This window comes from Rhinichthys klamathensis, unplaced genomic scaffold, assembly GCF_029890125.1.
Source record: "Rhinichthys klamathensis goyatoka isolate OS25496 unplaced genomic scaffold, OSU_Roscu_1.1 h1tg000196l_1, whole genome shotgun sequence".
NCBI lineage: Eukaryota > Metazoa > Chordata > Actinopteri > Cypriniformes > Leuciscidae > Rhinichthys > Rhinichthys klamathensis.
In genome coordinates, this window is record NW_026606722.1 from 746,869 (window position 1) to 767,162 (window position 20,294).

The window sequence follows — 20,294 nt, forward strand, 5'->3', positions numbered from 1 at the left end:
GTTTTAAATGGAGAAAATGCTAAATGTTTTAAAGGTAAATGCTTAATGTTTCTTATTAATTTCAATGATCTTCCTGATTTTAAGCAAAGCGTGTAAATGTGTCAGACTTGGACTTGATATTTAAAAATAATGTCAGTATCCGTAGCATTTTTACAGCTAATATTCATTGTCCCATTCTGTTACTTACCATCGTGATGGAAATGCATAACATTTAGGAAACAAGAGCAGATGGCCGAGTAATAAATGGCATGATGCTATAATTTTTAATAGGTTTACATCATAATCTTAGAGTAGCTTCATGTGATAGGTTAATCAACTCTTATAGCTAGAAATACTTCCCTTTTCTCCAAAAATGTCTAAATGTCATTGTATTTCATATCAAAACTCACATGATGATGGATGAATATTTTTTTAATTGTAAGATGTATTCAGTTATACATAATACTAAAGGAATGAAATAATTTCAGGATTAAAAGGGATTTTAGGGAATAAGTGGTAAAAGATGTTCTATGTATAATTGTAGTTATGAAGTAATCAATTTAAACTATTTGCAAGTAATATTTTATTTTAAAATGTGCACATGTTGACACTTATTCATTTTAATGTCTGATATGTTGAAAAACGCAAATGTTTCTTGTCTCGTCACAATCATTTATGAATTACATGAATCATGATCACATATTTTCAATTCAAAATTGTGAAATTTCACAGTTTTATTTATTCTACACTAAAATGACAAGATAAGACAAATAAAATTAGATTTTTTTTTTTTTTTTAAAGAAAATCTTAAATATTTTTATTCATAGCTCAGACTCCGAAGTGTTTTAACAGAGGTTGAAGTAGTAAAAGATCACATCTGAAACTGCATTATTTTGATACCGCATGATTTCCTCATAGGCTGTCATTATCTGCCATAAAGGTGATCAAATCAGGGTTGAAGAACTGATAAAACTAAAAAAAAAAATCATCATTTCTCTGGCCGTATTGCTGTCCAATGAATAGTTTCTAATGTGATTTAGGTTTCCTAATTGAAACATTCAACGCTTGAGTAATTTGGAGTTGTGTGATGTATTTTGTTCCTACGTTTTATTTATTTCTTGAAAAATGCACCCAATTTGCATAATGATTAAATGTCCTCAATAATTTAAAGGGCCAATAAATAACAACAAAATCTCTGCTCCAAAAACAGTTTAGGGATTTATGTGCTACTCAAAGCAACGTTAGTCCCATTCATCATCTTTGATTACTATTAATGGATCACTGGAAACTTGGCATTCACCAGATCCACAGTTTAGCTAATTTACAGTCCATTTGCATATCATTTTGAATGTCTATGGAAGTTGGGGTGCAGTGATCAGGCCTAAAAAGAACACTTAAGCATGTGATGTATAAAGCATTATCAGTTATTGAGAGCTCAGTTTAACCCGTTCTCGCATAAAATATTTTACTCTTTTTCCTTTAATTCTTTATGTTGCTCATTAGGATCCAGTGAAAAACAGATGCATGCTTTATGCATCAGTGTAGTATACATCTTTTTTAATATCCTTTCTCATTTTGTTTCTCATTTCGATTCCAGCATTGTCCCAAGTGTTCAGGTGTATTTAATTCTTCAGGACAGGCATGATAATGAGTCCTCTCTTTTCTGTTGTTTGTATTTCTAAATGCATGGAGCAAGAAAAAAATGAGTTTCTCATTGATGACAGCCTAAGGAAATTGGTTCTTTAGCGAGCTTTTGTGTGGTTTGAAGAACTAACAAACCAGCACATTGTTTTGTGTCATAATGGAAACTTTGGCAAGCGGACAAAAGCTAAGATTGATAGGTTCTTATCAGCTGTCCACGGAGAAACAGCCAGCGATATTCCAAGCTGGTTGTTTCAGTCGATTGGGGGGAAAAAGCTTTTTGTTCTTTTGGAACAGAGACAAAAAGAGCTTTTAAATAGCGTTCATCTCCAGAGCGCTTCAGAAAAGAATGGTGATATTGGTTTATTGGTGATTCTCTATGTGCACTTTTGGCCCCGTAGAAAAACATCCAACTCCGTCCCAATAATTGAACCGTTAAATTTGAGAAATAATTGTACTGTAAAGCTGCTTTGAAACAACGTCCATCGTGAAAAGCGCTATATAAATAGAATTGACTTGAGCCCTTATAAATCTCCACTCATTTTGTGGAAATACCTGTGGTGTAAATATTATTTGAGACAAAATCTCATTTTAAAACCTAGTATTTTATACAATTAAATGCTAATCGCACACTTTTTGCATAATTTGACAACTTTACAGCTTGCTTTGAAATAACAATAAAAATATTCTGGGGGCTGTGGTGGAAATTACGTCACAACTCATGGACTTTGATGTAAAGATTGATATATAATTTTCACAATAAATATTAAATAATAAGAACATATTTTATATAGGCTAATAAGAACATATGTTTTACGTTATTACAATGTAGCCTAATAATAATCATTTGTACATTGTAACAATTACTATTTTATGATTTTAGCACAAAGGTAAAACAAATACATAAAAATACATCTGAAAAATAGCAAAAATAAATGATGAAGGCATGGCTAAAGTTTTAATTACCATTACATAAAGAAAATAAAATCTGTTTAATCACCTGGTTGGAACATAAAAGTGCTCAAAGTAGACGCAACACCCTGTATGCGAGCATTGTTTGTGATTACATAGAATAAACAGCATAAATCTGCAAAAATGACATATTGATGGCTATATCAGCAAATGTTACATTGTCCTTCATCCTGAATTTGTCGCAATATTGCAATATTGTGACAAATTCAGGATGAAGGACAGTATAACATTTGTCACAATATTGTTATAGTGGTTTTATTCAGTACCCTATCTCTCTCTCTCTATCTCTCTCTCTCTATCTCTCTCTCTCTCTGTCTCTCTCTCTCTCTCTCTCTCTCAGGTAAAAACAAAACAAAACATGGACACTTGTAGAAATGAATGTACCACAAAGAATTATTGCAGTATATTTTATTTCAATCTCAGCTGTAAATCGGAGCCTGTTCTCGTTTTGTCTTGCAAAAACACTGGGAAAGATGGAACCATTAATCTTTGCATTGATAAAGAAGGGAATCCAGTCTGCAAATGGACTGATATGAACAAGATCAGTTGGCAGACCTGCTTTTATTGTTCGCTTATTGCATCATTTGTCATGCTGTAGTCTATCTGTGTGTGGGGTTTTCAGCCATGATGAATGTAATGCTGTATGAAAACATGCTTTCACAGAAATTGATGTACACAGAGGCAGAGCTCTTTCCTCGAGATTAGGATGTGGGTTGCCCAAATATATTCACATTAGGAACTCTTGCAAAAACAAGGAAACAATTACATATGCGACTTATTTAAAACCTCCTAAGGGTGCTCCGATCGTTATCAGCCGATAATAGCTTTATGTTTGATTTGTGGTCTTAATAAATGCCGATCAGAAGAGCCGATCACATGACGCGCCGATCACATGACAAAACTTGCAAGGCAGTTTTTCTATGCACAGCTACTTCATTACATTCACCAGTCTGGCAGTATACCAGGTGTCCGAAAAGGACAATATTTGCAACTTATTTTCTCAAGTGAGCATAAACAGTTGGGAAATAGTTGCATGTGTATCAGTATATTAGATCCATGCAATCTGTCTTAAAGTGGCAGCGGCCTAATATTCCTGCTGCCGTCTGCCATTAATGTTAATCAAACAAGTAAAAGACAAATAGAAAATCACTCATTACTCTATAGTAATCTGATTTATACATGTAGTGTTGTTTTACATTTGATTACTTTCTATTGATAAAGACTTCTGTTTTTTTTTTTTTTTTTTATATATCACAGGAATGCTATATTTTTTCCTCTAAGAGAGGAAATGGCATATGTTGCACATGTTGCTTGTCAATAGATGAAGAGTTGTCAATTCATGATACTTTCTCATTGCTTAATTTGTTTAATACATTGTTGTTTCGTATAGTATTATTTATTTTGGTGATCGTATCGTCGCAATGCTGCTTCAAGTGATCGTAATCAGCCCCAAAAATCCTGATTGGACCACCCTCACTCCTAACTCAACACACAATATTTAGCCTATATTTGTCGGCGTTTTTTTGCAAATTGATGATATGGATAGAAGATAAATACTAGTATATTAATTTATCAAATTCAATTTTCTCATGCACATTTAAAAAAATTTACAAGGGGAATCGTGTAGATTAAAAACACTAGCGGGCTTAAAATTGATCCCTGGGGAACACCGTAATTTAGAGGTCGATTTGAGGATTTGTGCCTTTGAAAATAAACAAACCGTTTATCTGTCTGTCATTCAGATCAAATGAGAGTTCATGAGAAGACATTATGGGGTCATGAATGTTTAAAAAAAGGAAATGCTATACAAGTACAAACTATACAAAGGACTAAATGCAGATTCAAGGCTAATCTGTACTTGACAGTATAGCTGTAGCTAAGGGGCAATGCTATTTATTAGAGTATAGGAGATAGATTTTTATATATATGGATAGGGTTTTTTGATGATTTTTGGGGGGGAAGTAGTAGTTCTGTCAGAACAAAGGTAAAGATATCTGTTAATCAAGAGGGATATTAAATAACAGAAACACAAAGGGGTGGATGTGCAGTCTGGTTGACTAAGATGATTTAATATATTTTTAATTCAGCAAAACAGGATGGGCGTGTATAGCAAACATAAAAAGAGGAAGATCTAGATAATAGGATGAAGTTGATTGAATTTTATATTGAGAGTGAAAGTGAATAAATTACACCTCATCACATCACAGTTAGAAGAAAATTAGTTTAAAAAAGGGTGTTCGTCAGAAGGCAGGGAATGGTATTTAAAAAAAATTGTATGTCTCTATCAATTTTTGGGTTTGGATTATTAGAGAGGCTTAATTAGAATTATTGAAAGAAATTGAACACCATCACACAAAAGTTTTAGACAAAATTAGATAATTACATCCTTAATGTTGACTTATTATGCCTGTGAAAAACTCTGATGTAGGCTACTAATAGAGACTATTAAAGTGAACCATGACAACGTTTTTATGTTAAAATACTTCCTCATCCTGCCTTAATCTGCAGTGACAACGATCATAAGTCAGTAAGTGATTTAGGTTGATTTCTGTTAAATGTGTAAACAACAATCTGTCAGGTGCGTGGGTGAGGGATAAAGCGAGGACTCAGGTGCAGAGATGATGGGCTTTTAATGATAATACAATAAAACAAAACAGACAACAAAAACTACCCCGAGGGGGAAAACAAGACAGACTTGACTTGACTTGACTGAAGCACACAGCAGGGAAACACACTGTGTACATACAACGACAAACCAGCACAGGACTGCAAACACGGGTAACAAGAAGGGAATGGCTAAAGACAATCAACAGGAGAGCACATGGCACAAGGAAACATACATGACAAGCCATGTGCTCACACCAAACATGACCTGAACACAAGCACATGGCCAGTAAAATAAGTCACATGCCCATGTGCTCACACAAAATGAAACACGCAGCCAATGAGGACACTCATAAGTCATGTGTTCACACAAAACATGACAACATGAAAGCACACAGCGAGTGTAAAACACACTTTCATACGAAAGTATGAAAGTAGTAAAGTACATGAAACAAGGCACACAGACACGACAAAACAGGAGTGTCAGGGCTCTGTCACAAAACCAAGAAATAGACAGAAGTGACAGAACCCTGACACAATGATTACATACATAATACTGTAAATGCTGGAGTAACTCAGAAGAACAGACAGAGAATGCTCAAGTTGCACGCAAGAGTCAAAAGTTGAGGTTTATAAGGATTAACTAAATACAAAAATAAAACAATTATAGGGCTACGTTATGAAATTGAGGGAGACATTTTCACTCTACATGTTGAGTCCTGCGGTACGATACTAAACCTATAACCCGGCACAATAGCAATGTCAAATTCTTACGTGGTGAAAACCAACGCAGAGGATACTTGAATATTTTCCTCGGCTCAAGTAAATGCATGACATTGTCATGCTGGAATATGTTCCTCAGAGCATTCCTTCTCTTTATTACTTTAAAGCGGTTCAAATGTTGAATTATATATCTTACTAAGATGCGATTTTATAGTTCATAATCTTTATTGCATTTTAGTCTGGGACCAGGCTTAAGGCTTGTCGTGAAACTGGCTATCTAAACCAACATTTGGTGCCAAAAGCTAATCCGAGGAGATCTGTAATACACGGAGAAAGCTGTTAGCGTTGCCATTCATCTTCAATGGCAGTGTGTGGCGTGGGAAGAATGTGATTTGAAATCTGGCACTGAAGACAGAGGTGTTTATAAGCCATGTTCTTATCTTGTCTTATCTTCTTATCTCATCAGTCTATAGAGCCACAGGAAATTGTGTCATAGCAATGATGATTGGTTGATGGCATCATGAGAATGCAAAGGCTCAAGCCCTTCACTTTCAATGAGCTCAATGACTTTGCTTGAAAAAAAAAAGCACACACAGAGAGTGTAGTTATGGCCTCCACCAGTAGGGGGTAAAACGGCAATGCAAACCATGAGCTACTGAGTTACAGCATGGCTATTTTTATATACATTTTTGTTTATGTTGTGCTGGGTATTATTGGCAGTCATCTTGGATTTATACTGATACCTTGTCTGGATGCATAATCAGGCAATAGTTTTCTCTTCTGCATGCCATTGTAGAAATGGCAAATTTGCAGTAGCCATATTAATACATTCTCTGAGCGAAAGTAATAATGGGATACCAAGATAAAGAGAGTAATATTCAGCTGGACATGTGATCTTTACATGGCAGCCCCCTTGAGGAAAACACACTGCATGTCAAATAAAATGTCAAATATCATCTAATATATTATATTAAATAAATGAGGATAATGATATAAATGAGTGCACTCTTGAATCTGCAAGCCTTTAACCTGAGATTGATTGATTTTAAATTTGATTAATATTTTTTTTATATATATATATTTCATATTTTATTATGTTTTGTTAAGGTTTATTGCTAGAATATATAGCAAAGACAATCAGAATGCCTCAAATTGTGCTAAGGTTAAATAAAAGCACTCATTTTGAAAAAGTTGAGTTTTCTTTTTCTCGACTTTATCTTTTTTTACTGTAAACCTGAATAAGTTGGCAAAACTAAAATAATAATAATAATTAAGGCAATCAGTTTCATCAAAATTTCTAAGGTAAGAAAGTTTAAGTAAGCAGAACTGGCAGGTTTTTATTTTGTACTCATACATTTTAAGTTCTCTTAACTTGAAATATTATGCTAAGCTAACTCACACATTTCATTCACAATTATCATGTAATCTCAATTTAAATATTTTAAATAGTGAAATAAGTTAGCTTGAACTAAATAATTCAGTAAATGCTAACTTGCTAAATGATAACACGATGCTTCGATAGCATTAGCATACCATAGAAATTTCTGAATGAGTATAGCAATATAAATCATTTAACACATACCTGTAAAAAAAACCAACAGAACAGAAACTCTTCTATTAGCTAAACATTAAACATGCCCACTTCACATTAATCTGGCAAAAAAAGTGACATTTTCTCTCCTTTAGAGTGTTATGGCAAAGCATGCTGGGAAATATAAATCCCAGCCCAATTTTACTTAAATTTAAGTCTGTTTAAATGAAAATAAACAAGTTCATAAAACTCAAAACAATTAAAAAATGCTGATTACTTAAAATGTGTTTTGTGAACTCAATCGAAAAATACAGTTCTATATACTCATAAAAGTTCATTTGATTGAACTAATTTGTTTAATTTAAGTTTATCCTACTCAGATCAATCAATTATTTTAAACATACAGTGCATCTTTAAAAACGTATGTTGTACCTTATTTATGAAAAGTGCCTAGAGGTGCTGCTGAAACTCTAAAACTCTAACTCATTTTTTTTATTTAAGACATGAGCTTATTTTAATCATAGACAAGAAAATGTAAGTTTCATGGTCTTTTACACAAAACAGATCTCAATAATGCTTACACCCAGTTAGATATTTAACTAAGCCTGTAATGCCAGAGTTTCCATCACTCTCGAGCTTATCTCGTATCCAATAAAAAAACGCGTAATGTGTGACGTAGACAGAAGGTTGGTTGGTTCACGCCCCCAATGGCTTCAGTCGGAAAATTTATTCATTAACAAACTCCCACGCCCACAAAACGTCCCTCAACCCCATTGGCCGTGAGTGTGTGTGGAGGGCGAGGTCTTTCCAGTAATCTAGGAGTGGGCGTGTCTTAGTCATTCGACGGTTTGGAGGATACGGGAACTCCAGTCCAGTGAGAGATTAAACAAGTGAAGCAGGAGACCAAGAACACATCCCCGGCCTGCCATGACGCAAAACTCCGCTAGTAAGCTTTTAAATGGAGATACCGTTCACCGGACGAAACGAGACAAGAAAGCGAGCGGAAATGGGTTCGTGAAGAGCCATTGCGTGTTCCAGCAGCAGCAGAAGAGATACCGCCGCCCGGCGGAGAAGGTGAGGCCGCCTCCTGCCATACACACATCCGGAAACACGCTCCGGTGTACACACACAGCAGCTGCCTGTTTACAGTAGATAAATACATTCTGTTTCATACAGAAATTATAGTGAGTTACGTTACGGGTTTTGTTATCTGAGCGGAACGTTGATCGTGTTTATGTGTGGGTTGGGTGTGGGTGTGGGTGCGGGTGTGTTTGGGTGTGTGTGATCTCATTAAAGTCTATCATGGTTTCAGGAGTTTTCTTCAGTTCAAACAGTTAACCAGCCGAAATGAAAATAACTAGAATCTTTACACGCCTATATATATATATATATATGTATGTATGTGTGTGTGTGTGTGTGTCCAAACTAAAATTCCAAAATCATCATTTTATTCATATTTTTTTATCATAATTTAGTTGCTGTTAAGTTAGTACATTTTATTTTTAATACATGCCTGGTTGGAAATTAAATGCTTATAATTAACTGAAAGTAATAATAACATTTAATACGTTTAAAATACAGATTTCATGTGTGTGTGTGTATGTATATATACACATCTTCCACAACATATGGGTTTTAAATGCTATTTAATGGCATCAGATTTTTGTTTGTTTTTTACTCAACAGCTATTAAAATATTGGTAACACTTTACAATAAGGTTCATTAGTTAACCTTAGTTAACATGAACTAAGAATTAACAATACTTCTTCAGCATTTATTCATTAATCTTAGTTAATATTTATTTCAACATTTGCTAATACGTTATTAAAATCAAAGGTTGTATTTGTTAACATTAGTTAATGCACTGTGAACTAACATGAACAAACAATGAACAGCTGTGTTTTCATTAACTACCACTAACAAAGATGAATAAATACTGTAAGAAATGTATTGCTCATTGTTAGTTCATGTTAGTTAATACATGAACTAATGTTAACTAATGAACCTTATTGTAAAGTGTTACCAAAATATGACAATAAAAATATGAATGATATGATGACACTACAATTTCAGTTCAGAGATCTTGATTCACAAAAAGATCATAATTTAAGATAGCTATGTCTCGTTTGTTATCACTTTTGACTGAAGAATTATAGTTATTATAACTCACCCTGATTTTGTTGAAGTTGAGACTAAATTTTAGAGATGCATCGATACATTTTTTTTCTGACGATACTGATACCGACAGTTTGATTTTCTTAAGGAAAAAATAAAATCTCCCAATTAATGCCAAAAACTACACAGAGATCCTTCTCATTTGGTACAACTATAATATTAGAGGTTAAAAATAAAATTAACAACAGAGCCCAAACTTTAACATTCTGCTATTCATTTTCTGATATAACAATTACACTAAAAACATTTTGTGTGTGTGTGTGTGTGCCATAAACTACACAGGGATCCTTCTCATTTGGTACAACTATAATATTTGAGGTTAAAAATAAAATTAACAACAGAGCCCAAACTTTTACATTCTGCTATTCATTTTCTGATATAATAATTACACTAAAAACATTTGTTTAACTGTTTGTACACAACTCAGTTGCACATACGGTAGTTTTCATAAACGCTCGTCTTCATGACAAATTTATTCAAACATACATATACAGCTGTTTTAATGATGTCTTTCCGCAGTTGAAACACTGATTGTGCGATTACATGAGTCATTTCAGTAAGTTGTACTGTATCTTTCAACATACCTTCTGATGTTCATTCATGCCATAACAACTTGTATTAAAGAGGAATAGATGCCTCACGCCCCATGCTCTGTTACGTCACATAAGAGCATCAAAACACCCTTTATTGTTTGACCTTTGTGATAAAATGGACAGAATTGAAAGGCTGAGACTTTGTTTCTTATCACAAGTAACGAAGCACAAAGCTCTTTGTGATTATTGGATGGGAGGCTACTAGTGCTACAAGTAATGTTTGCTGTAGGGAAAACCACAGACCTGGCAACCCTGGCTTGAACCACAGACTGGGAATCATAGGGTCAAATAGAGCCTGCTTTAACGTTGCTATTTCAGGGTGGCCGCGGGTCCTTAAAAAGTCTTAAAATGTCTTAAATAAAGTTTTCCTAATAAAAGGCCTTAAAAAGTATTAACATGTCGTAAATTCAGATTCGATGGGTCTTAAATATTTCTGGTCACATTACCGCTAAAATTTCTCCAGTCTGACGCATCCAATGTCCGTCAAATAACCAGTGAAGCATCGAATCGTAAGAATGATCTTGATTTTATTACATAAACAGAGATTGATAATGATAATGTATTTCTGGTAGCGCTGTTGATACTCTGTGAGAGATTTTATAGTGAGAAATCAAAACAAATGAGCAGCACACATAAAAAAAACTCACATGAGAAATAAACAAGTAGTTAATATTAAATTACTTCAATTACTTAGGTTAAACATTAAATATTACATATACGTTTGTAATATAATGTGTATTTCCATCACAGGTTTGGTCTTAAATTTCATTCAAAGTAGCATTAAAAAGGTCTTAAAAAGTCTTAAATTTAAATTGTTTATATCTGTAGACACCCTGTATTTATTAACTTAATGTGTTATTGTCACGCAGACAGCTCTAAATTCAACAAGAGACATTTTCTTCACACACACACACACACACACACACAGTAGGAGTTGCAGTCTGACACGTTTTCCACCTCCTTTTGATTGACAGTATAAATCAGCCCTGATCATTGGCTGTTTTTAAACAATTGGCCAATGGACGATAGTGAACATAATCGATACCGATCGTGCATCCCTTTTAAATTTACTGTGTATAGGAAATTTCCTATATAACCTAAAGTGCCTTATTGCTTTTTTTTAACAGCTAGGATACTAAATCATAAAAATATTAAGGATAGAATATTAATATATTTTAAGCAAAAATTTTAATTGTTATTCTTCTGCTAGAATGAACTGTCCTTACCTTAACCTGTAAACTGAGATTAGTGGTTGTTCTATATTGGTCTTCTTGTGCACATACAGTATGTTAAACATATGTTTCATGTCATAGCTGCTACTGTATTGTGAATTTTAATACAGTCTGAGCTCCATATTAACAGTCAGCATCCAGAACTACCCGTTTTATAACATAAATTGATAGTTAATGTGCGTTAAAGTAGTTGGATGTGTACCGAAACTTTGCTCTAATATATCTTTAAGTATTTCACATTTAAATGTACATGATCTAAACATTATATAAGGTTTGTTAATGACTTGGTTATTATGAAGTTATTATACACTGCCTACTTTTAATGCTCAACATGAAAAGCATCAGCGGCCCATTAAATTGTGATGAGTGGTTATGAGATGGATAGATTGAGTTGTTTGGGGTTAGTGTTCACTAGCGTTTGCTTGTCTCTGTTGTGTATGTATTGACACAAGCTTGGAAAATAACTGTGTAGTGTTCTGTCATGTAACTGGAGAGAGCAGCGCTTTGTTCTTTGCAACCTGAGGATGTTTGCCCAGAGCACATGGGGGCAACAATTTTTCCAAGAAAATTAGCGTGTTGGCAAGCTAGTTTTCCTCGAAATGGACCTTTGGGTCAGGTGTGCTGTGAAGCATTTTTTTTTTTTTTTTAAGCTAAATGCAAATGCACACGCACAGACCATAAGTAGATCTGGCCAGTATATTGATTATTTATTAATAAATTAAATTAAAATGTCAGTTCCAAAAATTATGTTAATGTTAGATTCCTTTCTGTGAATCACTTGCATAAACATAGCCATTATGTTAAAGGGATACTCCACTTTTTTTGGAAATGGGCTCATTTTACAACTCCCCCAGAGTTAAACTGTTGAGTTTTACCGTTTTTGAATCCATTCAGCCGATCTCCGGTTCTGGCGGTACCACTTTTAGCATAGCTTAGCATACATCATTGAAGTGGACAAGACCATTAGCATTTCTCAAAAAAAAAAATGACCAAAGAGTTTCGATATTTTTCCTATTTAAAACTTGACTCTTCTGTAGTTACATCGTGCACTAAGACAAACGGAAAATGTAAAGTTGCGATTTTCTAGACTGATATGGCTAGGAACTATACTCTCATTCCTGCGTAATAATCAAGAAACTTCACTGCCGTACCATGAGAGCAGCAGGCGTAATGATATGACGCAGCGCCTGAAAATAGGCTACCTTCCATCAACACAACGGAACTATTTTCAGGCGCTGCGTCATATCATTACGCCTGCTGCACTCATGGTACGGCATTGAAGTTTCTTGATTATTACGCAGGAATGAGAGTATAGTTCCTAGCCATATCAGCCTAGAAAATCGCAACTTTACATTTTCCGTTTGTCTTAGTGCACGATGTAACTACAGAAGAGTCAAGTTTTAAATAGGAAAAATATCGAAACTCTTTGGTCATTTTTTTTTTTGAGAAATGCTAATGGTCTTGTCCACTTCAATGATGTATGCTAAGCTATGCTAAAAGTGGTACCGCCAGAACCGGAGATCGGCTGAATGGATTCAAAAACGGTAAAACTCAACAGTTTAACTCTGGGGGAGTTGTAAAATGAGCCCATTTCCAAAAAAAGTGGAGTATCCCTTTAACATAATGGCTATGTTTATGCAAGTGATTCACAGAAAGGAATCTAACATAAACATAATTTTTGGAACTGACATTTTAATTTAATTTATTAAATAGTGGCTAGATATGGCTAGGAACTATACTCTCATTCCTGCGTAATAATCAAGAAACTTCACTGCCGTACCATGAGTGCAGCAGGCGTAATGATATGACGCAGCGCCTGAAAATAGGCTACCTTCCATCAACACAACGGAACTATTTTCAGGCGCTGCGTCATATCATTACGCCTGCTGCACTCATGGTACGGCAGTAAAGTTTCTTGATTATTACGCAGGAATGAGAGTATAGTTCCTAGCCATATCAGCCTAGAAAATCGCAACTTTACATTTTCCGTTTGTCTTAGTGCACGATGTAACTACAGAAGAGTCAAGTTTTAAATAGGAAAAATATCGAAACTCTTTGGTCATTTTTTTTTTAGAAATGCTAATGGTCTTGTCCACTTCAATGATGTATGCTAAGCTATGCTAAAAGTGGTACCGCCAGAACCGGAGATCGACTGAATGGATTCAAAAACGGTGAAACTCAACAGTTTAACTCTGGGGGACTTGTAAAATAAGCCTATTTCCAAAAAAAGTGGAGTATCCCTTTAAGACTGTGTTTTAAGAACTAGTATGACCAACTAGCAGTTAGTCAAGGGGCAGTCAGTCTTACTTTTTAGTATCAAATTATACCAATCTACGTTTATGTAACTGACTTAAAGGGTTCGTTCACCCAAAACTGAAAATCCTGTCATTTATTGCTCACCCTTAATGTCGTTCCAAACCTGTAAGACTTTCATTCATCTTCTTTACACAAATGAAGACATTTTTGATGAAATCTGAGAGATTTCTGTCCCTCTATTGACAGCTTTTACATTGTTAACCCAATCCATATGAATTGAGCGGTTTAGTCCAAATTTTATGAAGAGACTCGATCGCTTTATATGATGAACAACAGATTGAATTTAGGCTTTTATTCACACTTTGATCAGCGAACATAAACAGAAGCTCAACCGAACCTGCTTGATGCGCGAGAACAAACCTCTTGCTGAAGCTCAAACGTGATGCGTAACACGAGAATGAACATCATCGGTTCACACACGTCATGCGAACATGCTTGAGCTTCAGTTTACTACAACTGATGTGTGTGTTGATGAATGTTTATATGTGAAATAAAAGCCTAAATTCAATCTGTTCATCATATCTCTTCAGAAATTTTGGACTAAACCACTCGATTCATGGATTAATGTTACGATCTCTTTATGAACTTTTTGAAGCGTCAAAGTGGTAGTTGCGTAGCTGTCAATGGAGGTGCAGAAAACTCTCAGATTTCATCAAAAAGATTTTAATTTGTGTTCAGAAGATGAACGAAAGTCTTATGGGTTTGGAACGACATGAGGGTGAGTAATTAATGACAGAATTTAAATTTGTGGTTGAACTATCCCATTAAAACAATTTTGAACCGTCTTAAAGAAAAAAATGTGATGACTAACTTGTAAGACTTTCCGTTTCAGTGAACTGATTAAAAAACATTCTGAACAATTTGTTCATTGTTCAAAAATGTCATGACAGTCTCTGTGTGGAATTTTTTCCATGTATTAAAATGTTTTAGTAAAACAATTTACAGTATATAGGTAAATATTGTTGTTAATTATCATATATTGTTGTATTGGTGTACAGAAATAAAAATTGTTAAATAATAATCTTTGTGTTCCATTTAGTAAAAATAGTGTTGTAAACATGCCTTTATTAATGATCATTTTTAATTCGATTTTAATTAATTTTATTCTTATTTCATTCATGTTTAAACGGAAATTTAACAACTACCCAGGACACCATATCTATCTGTCAATCTGTTTGTTTTGTGTTGTCAAAAATATCGATATTTCGATATGTATTGATACTGAAATATATTAAACGGTTCCTCTCTTCTCTCCGACAGCACATTGACACACACCCGCCTCCTCTCACTCACTCGTCTCATTCACTCCAGTTGAATAGTGCTTGTATTGCACATTATGTTAACATAATTCCCAGAGGTTTCGCACTCACACCAAAAGCGCACACACCAGTGATCTATACACGACCCTCTACGCACACCTTGGCAATAGAATCGCCATTGGCTAGTACATTTTTTTTGTTTACTCACCAGACTGATATACTATTTTACATGTGTGTGTATATATATATATATATATATATAGGAACGATACGGTGCCCGAGAGGTGCTAAACAAATCACAATAATGAAAACACAATAACAAATTTTAAAACATTAAAATTTCTCCGTTATTAACCGTATCTCTATTAGACAATAGACAATATATATTGTGGATAGTTCACCCAAAATAAAAATTACTGAGAAAAATTTCAAGTTTAGTGTCAGTACTACTTTAAACTACTATATATAATGTATTATAATGCAATGGGGGAATATTTGTGGGCCTGATCATGCCAAATGTTACCAGTAAAAAGTGGCCTACATTATTTTAAATATATCTAGTCAGTGACAGAGTGCAAGCATATTTGTCTAAAATTATTTTGTATTTTCAGCTTCAGAATTATGAATATTTTATTCTGGTGTCACCATTGTCCTGTGCCTTGGGTTTCCAGCACCAAGTCCAAGCCTATTCATTTACACCCACAATGCAATATCAAATTTAGCATTTTAATCAACATTACATTTTTTGTTAACCTTTTATCATATGTCTTGCACTATGGCATTGGCAATAATATCGTATCGTGATATGTATCGAATCGTGACATGAGGGTATCGTTACACCCCTAGTCAAATAGTTTTGCATATCCCTCCATTAAACATTCTGAATCAATTTGGTACCAATACAAATGCTGTTTGGGCTCCTTAAGGCAGCAGCTACACAGCAATATAGCCTATTCTATTTACACTATATAAAAGTAGCAGTTCTTTGCAATAAGTGCAAATAGCCTATAGCTGTTTGCTTAAATAGAGGCAGATACTATTTGCACCTCAGTATTGTTGTACAGTAACAGGATAATATAGTGTAAATTACTATATTTATTAAAATTATTAAATGGATGCCACCTTATTGGGACAATAAAGCCCTCCCGGCCCCTAACCGATAAACACTTTATTATTAAACAGTCGTTAGGCACATTTTCAAGTATTTTCTTCATTTTTATTGAAAATAAATGCCTTTATGATCTGATATGTCATGGGAAAAGGGAGATTGGCGAGTTCTGCAAAAGGTGGATTCGAACTCGGGTTGAACTCATCAAAAGCTACTTTCAGTCGCCACACTCGCTACACCCTCGCTTCTTTTTTATTTTTATATTCTTGAAGTCTACCAGGGGTGGGATGGTGTGGGGTGGGTTCCAGATTTGTATAGTTGCTTTTTGCTTTGTATTTTTGTGTTTCTTGACTTTAAAAAAGAAAACTCAATAAACAGGAAAAAAAAAAGAAATCCATACATAAACGGATAAATGTAATAAATATCATTCAAATATATCGTCCAGCAGCCCTACTATACGTAGTTTCAGTAGTTTGCGGTAACATTACTTATCCATATTTAAAGAATGGCTTTGTCTGCCTTGTTTCAGGAAGGAACAGTTTTGATAACTGGTTGGGTAAATATAAGACTTCCCCATATTTAGCAATGTAGGTTTTCCCCAAAAAGCCTTTCCCGCTCAGCGCTTCCACAAACTGTGTTAACCCTGACATGCTTCAGCTTACGTAAGAGGGCTGATTCAGGATCTGGAACTGTGGAATCGAGGCATTCCTTACCGGAAGGACAGGTTTTAGAGTAGTGTGGCCGTGACTTGATCACATGCTGTGAGCAGTTTCAGTCCAAACTGCATTTCACATTTTTAATGGAGAATGTGAGTGAGTGATTCAACTGTTATTATGCAATGGACTTCTTGCACTACTTCCGCGTTCTACTTATTACATCTCAGAGTTTCCGGTAACGGCGTTCAGCGCACCTACAAACATGAGAACGCAGATTACTACTACGACTGTCAATTTATTAAAACAATTAATCATGTTCTATGCGTTAACATTAATTATCTTGACTTGATCCTTTTGAAATGTTCTTCTAAATATATTTTCTTTCCAACTGTGCATTCTGAATAATAAATAAATATATTTCCCTACTAACCTGGAGCAGTCCAGTGCTCGTCTTCTCATTAAGTGTTTTTCTCTTGCTGATCATATTTCATACCTGTTGAGTTTACATTTTTAAATGAATTTGAAAATGATTGCTTGTGTGTGCTTGTCAAGTCAAGTCACATTTATTTATATAGCACTTTTTACAATACAGATTGTTTCAAAGCAGCTTTACAGAGAAACAGGAAAATAATGCAACAAAGTTTGTTTCCAGAAGAAAATAGCATCACAGTACAGCTTAAGTAAGTTCAGTGATGGTTCATTTTGTTGTAAAAAAGAGAAAAGTTATTAATTTACTTTCTTTGTTATTTATATACTATATTATATTTATATAGCGCTTTTCTGGGTACTCAAAGTGCTTTACATGGAAGGGGGAATCTCCTCAACCACCACCAATGTGCATGAATGAATGCACAGTACGTGCCTTAAATAAATGTAACAATGTTTAATATTTAATCTTAAACAGTAAACACACAAGGACAAGATTACAGCGGACAAAATAAGTCTACTGTAATCTTTATTTTATCAGATAAGCTGCACATTAATGTTGCTTTTATGCTGTTGATGTGTGCTTTGGTTTTAATTATGTGGCACACTTTGTAATCAATCAGTTGTATGTTTAGATATTCATTTTTTCTCCCAACAGAACCATCATGCTTCATGCGCTTCACCGCTTTACAACAAGCCGTTTGCCGAGTCGTTTGAGGAGACGCCACTACTGGTGGCCGTCCTCACTTACGTGGGCTACGGCATCCTTACCATTTTTGGCTATCTGCGAGATTTCCTGAGGGACTGGAAGTTTGAGAAGTGTCATCTGGCCAGAGAGAGAGAACAGCAGAAGGTAGAGTTAAAATAATCAAGATTTGCTTTTTGTTTGTAGCGCTTTCCTTATTAATAAGAATTGCAATTTTTTCAAATTTATTTAGTTTTGCGCTTAATAAGCCATTTCACATAACAGATGTTAAATAAAGTCAAAACTGAATATACACAAAATTCCCTGTTCAAAAGTTTTTTTTGTCACCTGGATGTTCAACGACTGTTTTTATGTTTTGTGATAGTTGTTCATGAGTCCCTTGTTTGTCCCTGATCAGTTAAACTGTTCTTCATAAAAATCCTCAGGGTTGTTTGAAACATTTCAACAACAGCAATGATTTTAAGATCAATTTTTCCACACTGAGGACAATTGAGGGACTGTAAATATCAATGTTCGAGAAGCCAACGCTGGGTGAGGGGCTAAATTTGTCTTCTGGGAAACATGTAACCATCTTATGTAGCTTTTGAAGAGCACTACTAAACAAAAAATAAGAAGTTGTGGTCAAAATAAGAACAATTTACCTCAATCACCATGTTCAAAAGTTTACACCCCTGGCTCTTGTTATATGTTTCTTTTGATGCTGTGTTCCCAGGATTTTGTTCCACTGTACCAGGACTTTGAGAACTTCTACACCAGGAATCTGTACATGAGGATCAGAGATAACTGGAACAGGCCCATATGCAGCGTCCCTGGCGCCAAGATGGACCTGGTGGAGCAGGTCACACCTGACTACAACTGGACCTTTGAGTGAGTGTTAAATTGTGCCTACGCCAGGATATGATCCAGTCTACCAGATCCCGTCAGAAGACATCTGTTTGTCTGAAATCTAAAACTTATCAGCAGGGTTTAGTCTGATACCCTAAACCAGTTAAATGCAAGTCTGTCTGATTTCCAAACTAGTCAGCCGTAAACATTAGGGGTGTAACGATACACACACCTGACGGTTCGGTTCGTCCCACGGTTTTGAGGTCTCGGTTCGGTTCGGTTCGGTTCATTTCGGTGGGGGGGTTTAGAAAGCTAAAATTGCTTTTATTTTTTATTAAACAGTGCTTTAATGAACAAATTGTGTCCTTGTCTTTAAATTAATTCAATTACAAGTAAACGTTTCTCAAGGATAACAAAATTATCTGCTAATGCTGTAAACTACAGCCCTTACTTGCACATTACTATAACATTAAAGCTTAACAACAGAGCCTAGACTTTTAGCCTAAATGATATAATAATAATCAACACTCAAATAACAAATTGTATGAAAACATGTAAACTGCACATAAGGCAATTTTTGCATTAAGATGTTTTTACTTTAATTTGTTATTGTTATATAATAATTTACACAGTTGCTGTTATTTTCATGACAACTATTTTAAACATACATTAAATAATCAAGATATCATAAACAGGTTAAGTAAAATATAATATATAGGCTAATATATAGCATTTATTTAGTGAAAGAGTTAGCAAACCAGCAAGCTGTGGACACTGAATGACTTGCCTGAGGTAAATATAAAGCTATGTGAAAAACTAAGCGTTTTATTGACGTATTTCCGCTGTTGAAACACTCATTGAGTGTTTACACGAGTTATGATGCCTTTCAGTAAGTATACTGTATCTTTCAACATACCTTCGGGTGTCCATTCATGTTTATTCTGTAACTGAGGAAGAGATGATCGCGCTCCGCGCTGCCGCATGCATACAGTGATATCTGTCACGCCACATCTAAGAGCGCCAAAACGGCATTTATTGTTTGCATTTCGTGATCAAATAGACATAATTTGAAAGATTACACCTTGCTTATTATCAAAAGTAACAAAACACTGAGCTTATTGCGATTATATGCGGTTAATGGTGGTTAGGCAACAGCCCTGTATTCGTTGTGTTATGTACACATAACACATGAGGTGCAATGAGCCGGGGCTGGGCGGGGCAGCAGGGGCGGGCGTGTTCGGTTCGCCATGAGAGTATCGCGATACGTATCGTGGGTGGTGTATCGCGGTTTTTCGGTTCGGTTCAAATATCGTTACACCCCTAGTAAACATTAGCAGAGTTTATTGAATGATCTTAGTTGCGTCTTTCTCAGTGCTCAGTGTGACTTCGTCTGACCACTATAAATTCGACAAGTGTTATTTTACCAAACCAAAGTCAATGGAAAATGACATTTTCACACAAAGTTTTCCATCTTGTCGAGTATCATCGTAAACATAGTCGGTTATGTCTTAGGTGAACTTAAACATGTGAGATAAGATGTATGTGTAA

At 34.9% G+C, this 20,294-nt stretch overlaps 1 protein-coding gene across 1 annotated transcript in view; it reads left to right on the forward strand.

Annotated features, from left to right (window-relative positions):
* The first annotated feature begins 8,312 nt into the window (after window positions 1–8,312).
* Window positions 8,313–20,294, forward strand: part of sptlc2b (serine palmitoyltransferase, long chain base subunit 2b) — a 28,969-nt gene continuing 16,987 nt past the window's right edge. The window contains exons 1-3 of the mRNA XM_056262619.1: window positions 8,313–8,524; window positions 17,874–18,068; window positions 18,634–18,788. Of these exons, the coding sequence (XP_056118594.1) occupies window positions 8,378–8,524; window positions 17,874–18,068; window positions 18,634–18,788 (497 nt within the window). The 5' untranslated portion in view covers window positions 8,313–8,377. The remainder of the gene's footprint in view (window positions 8,525–17,873; window positions 18,069–18,633; window positions 18,789–20,294) is intronic.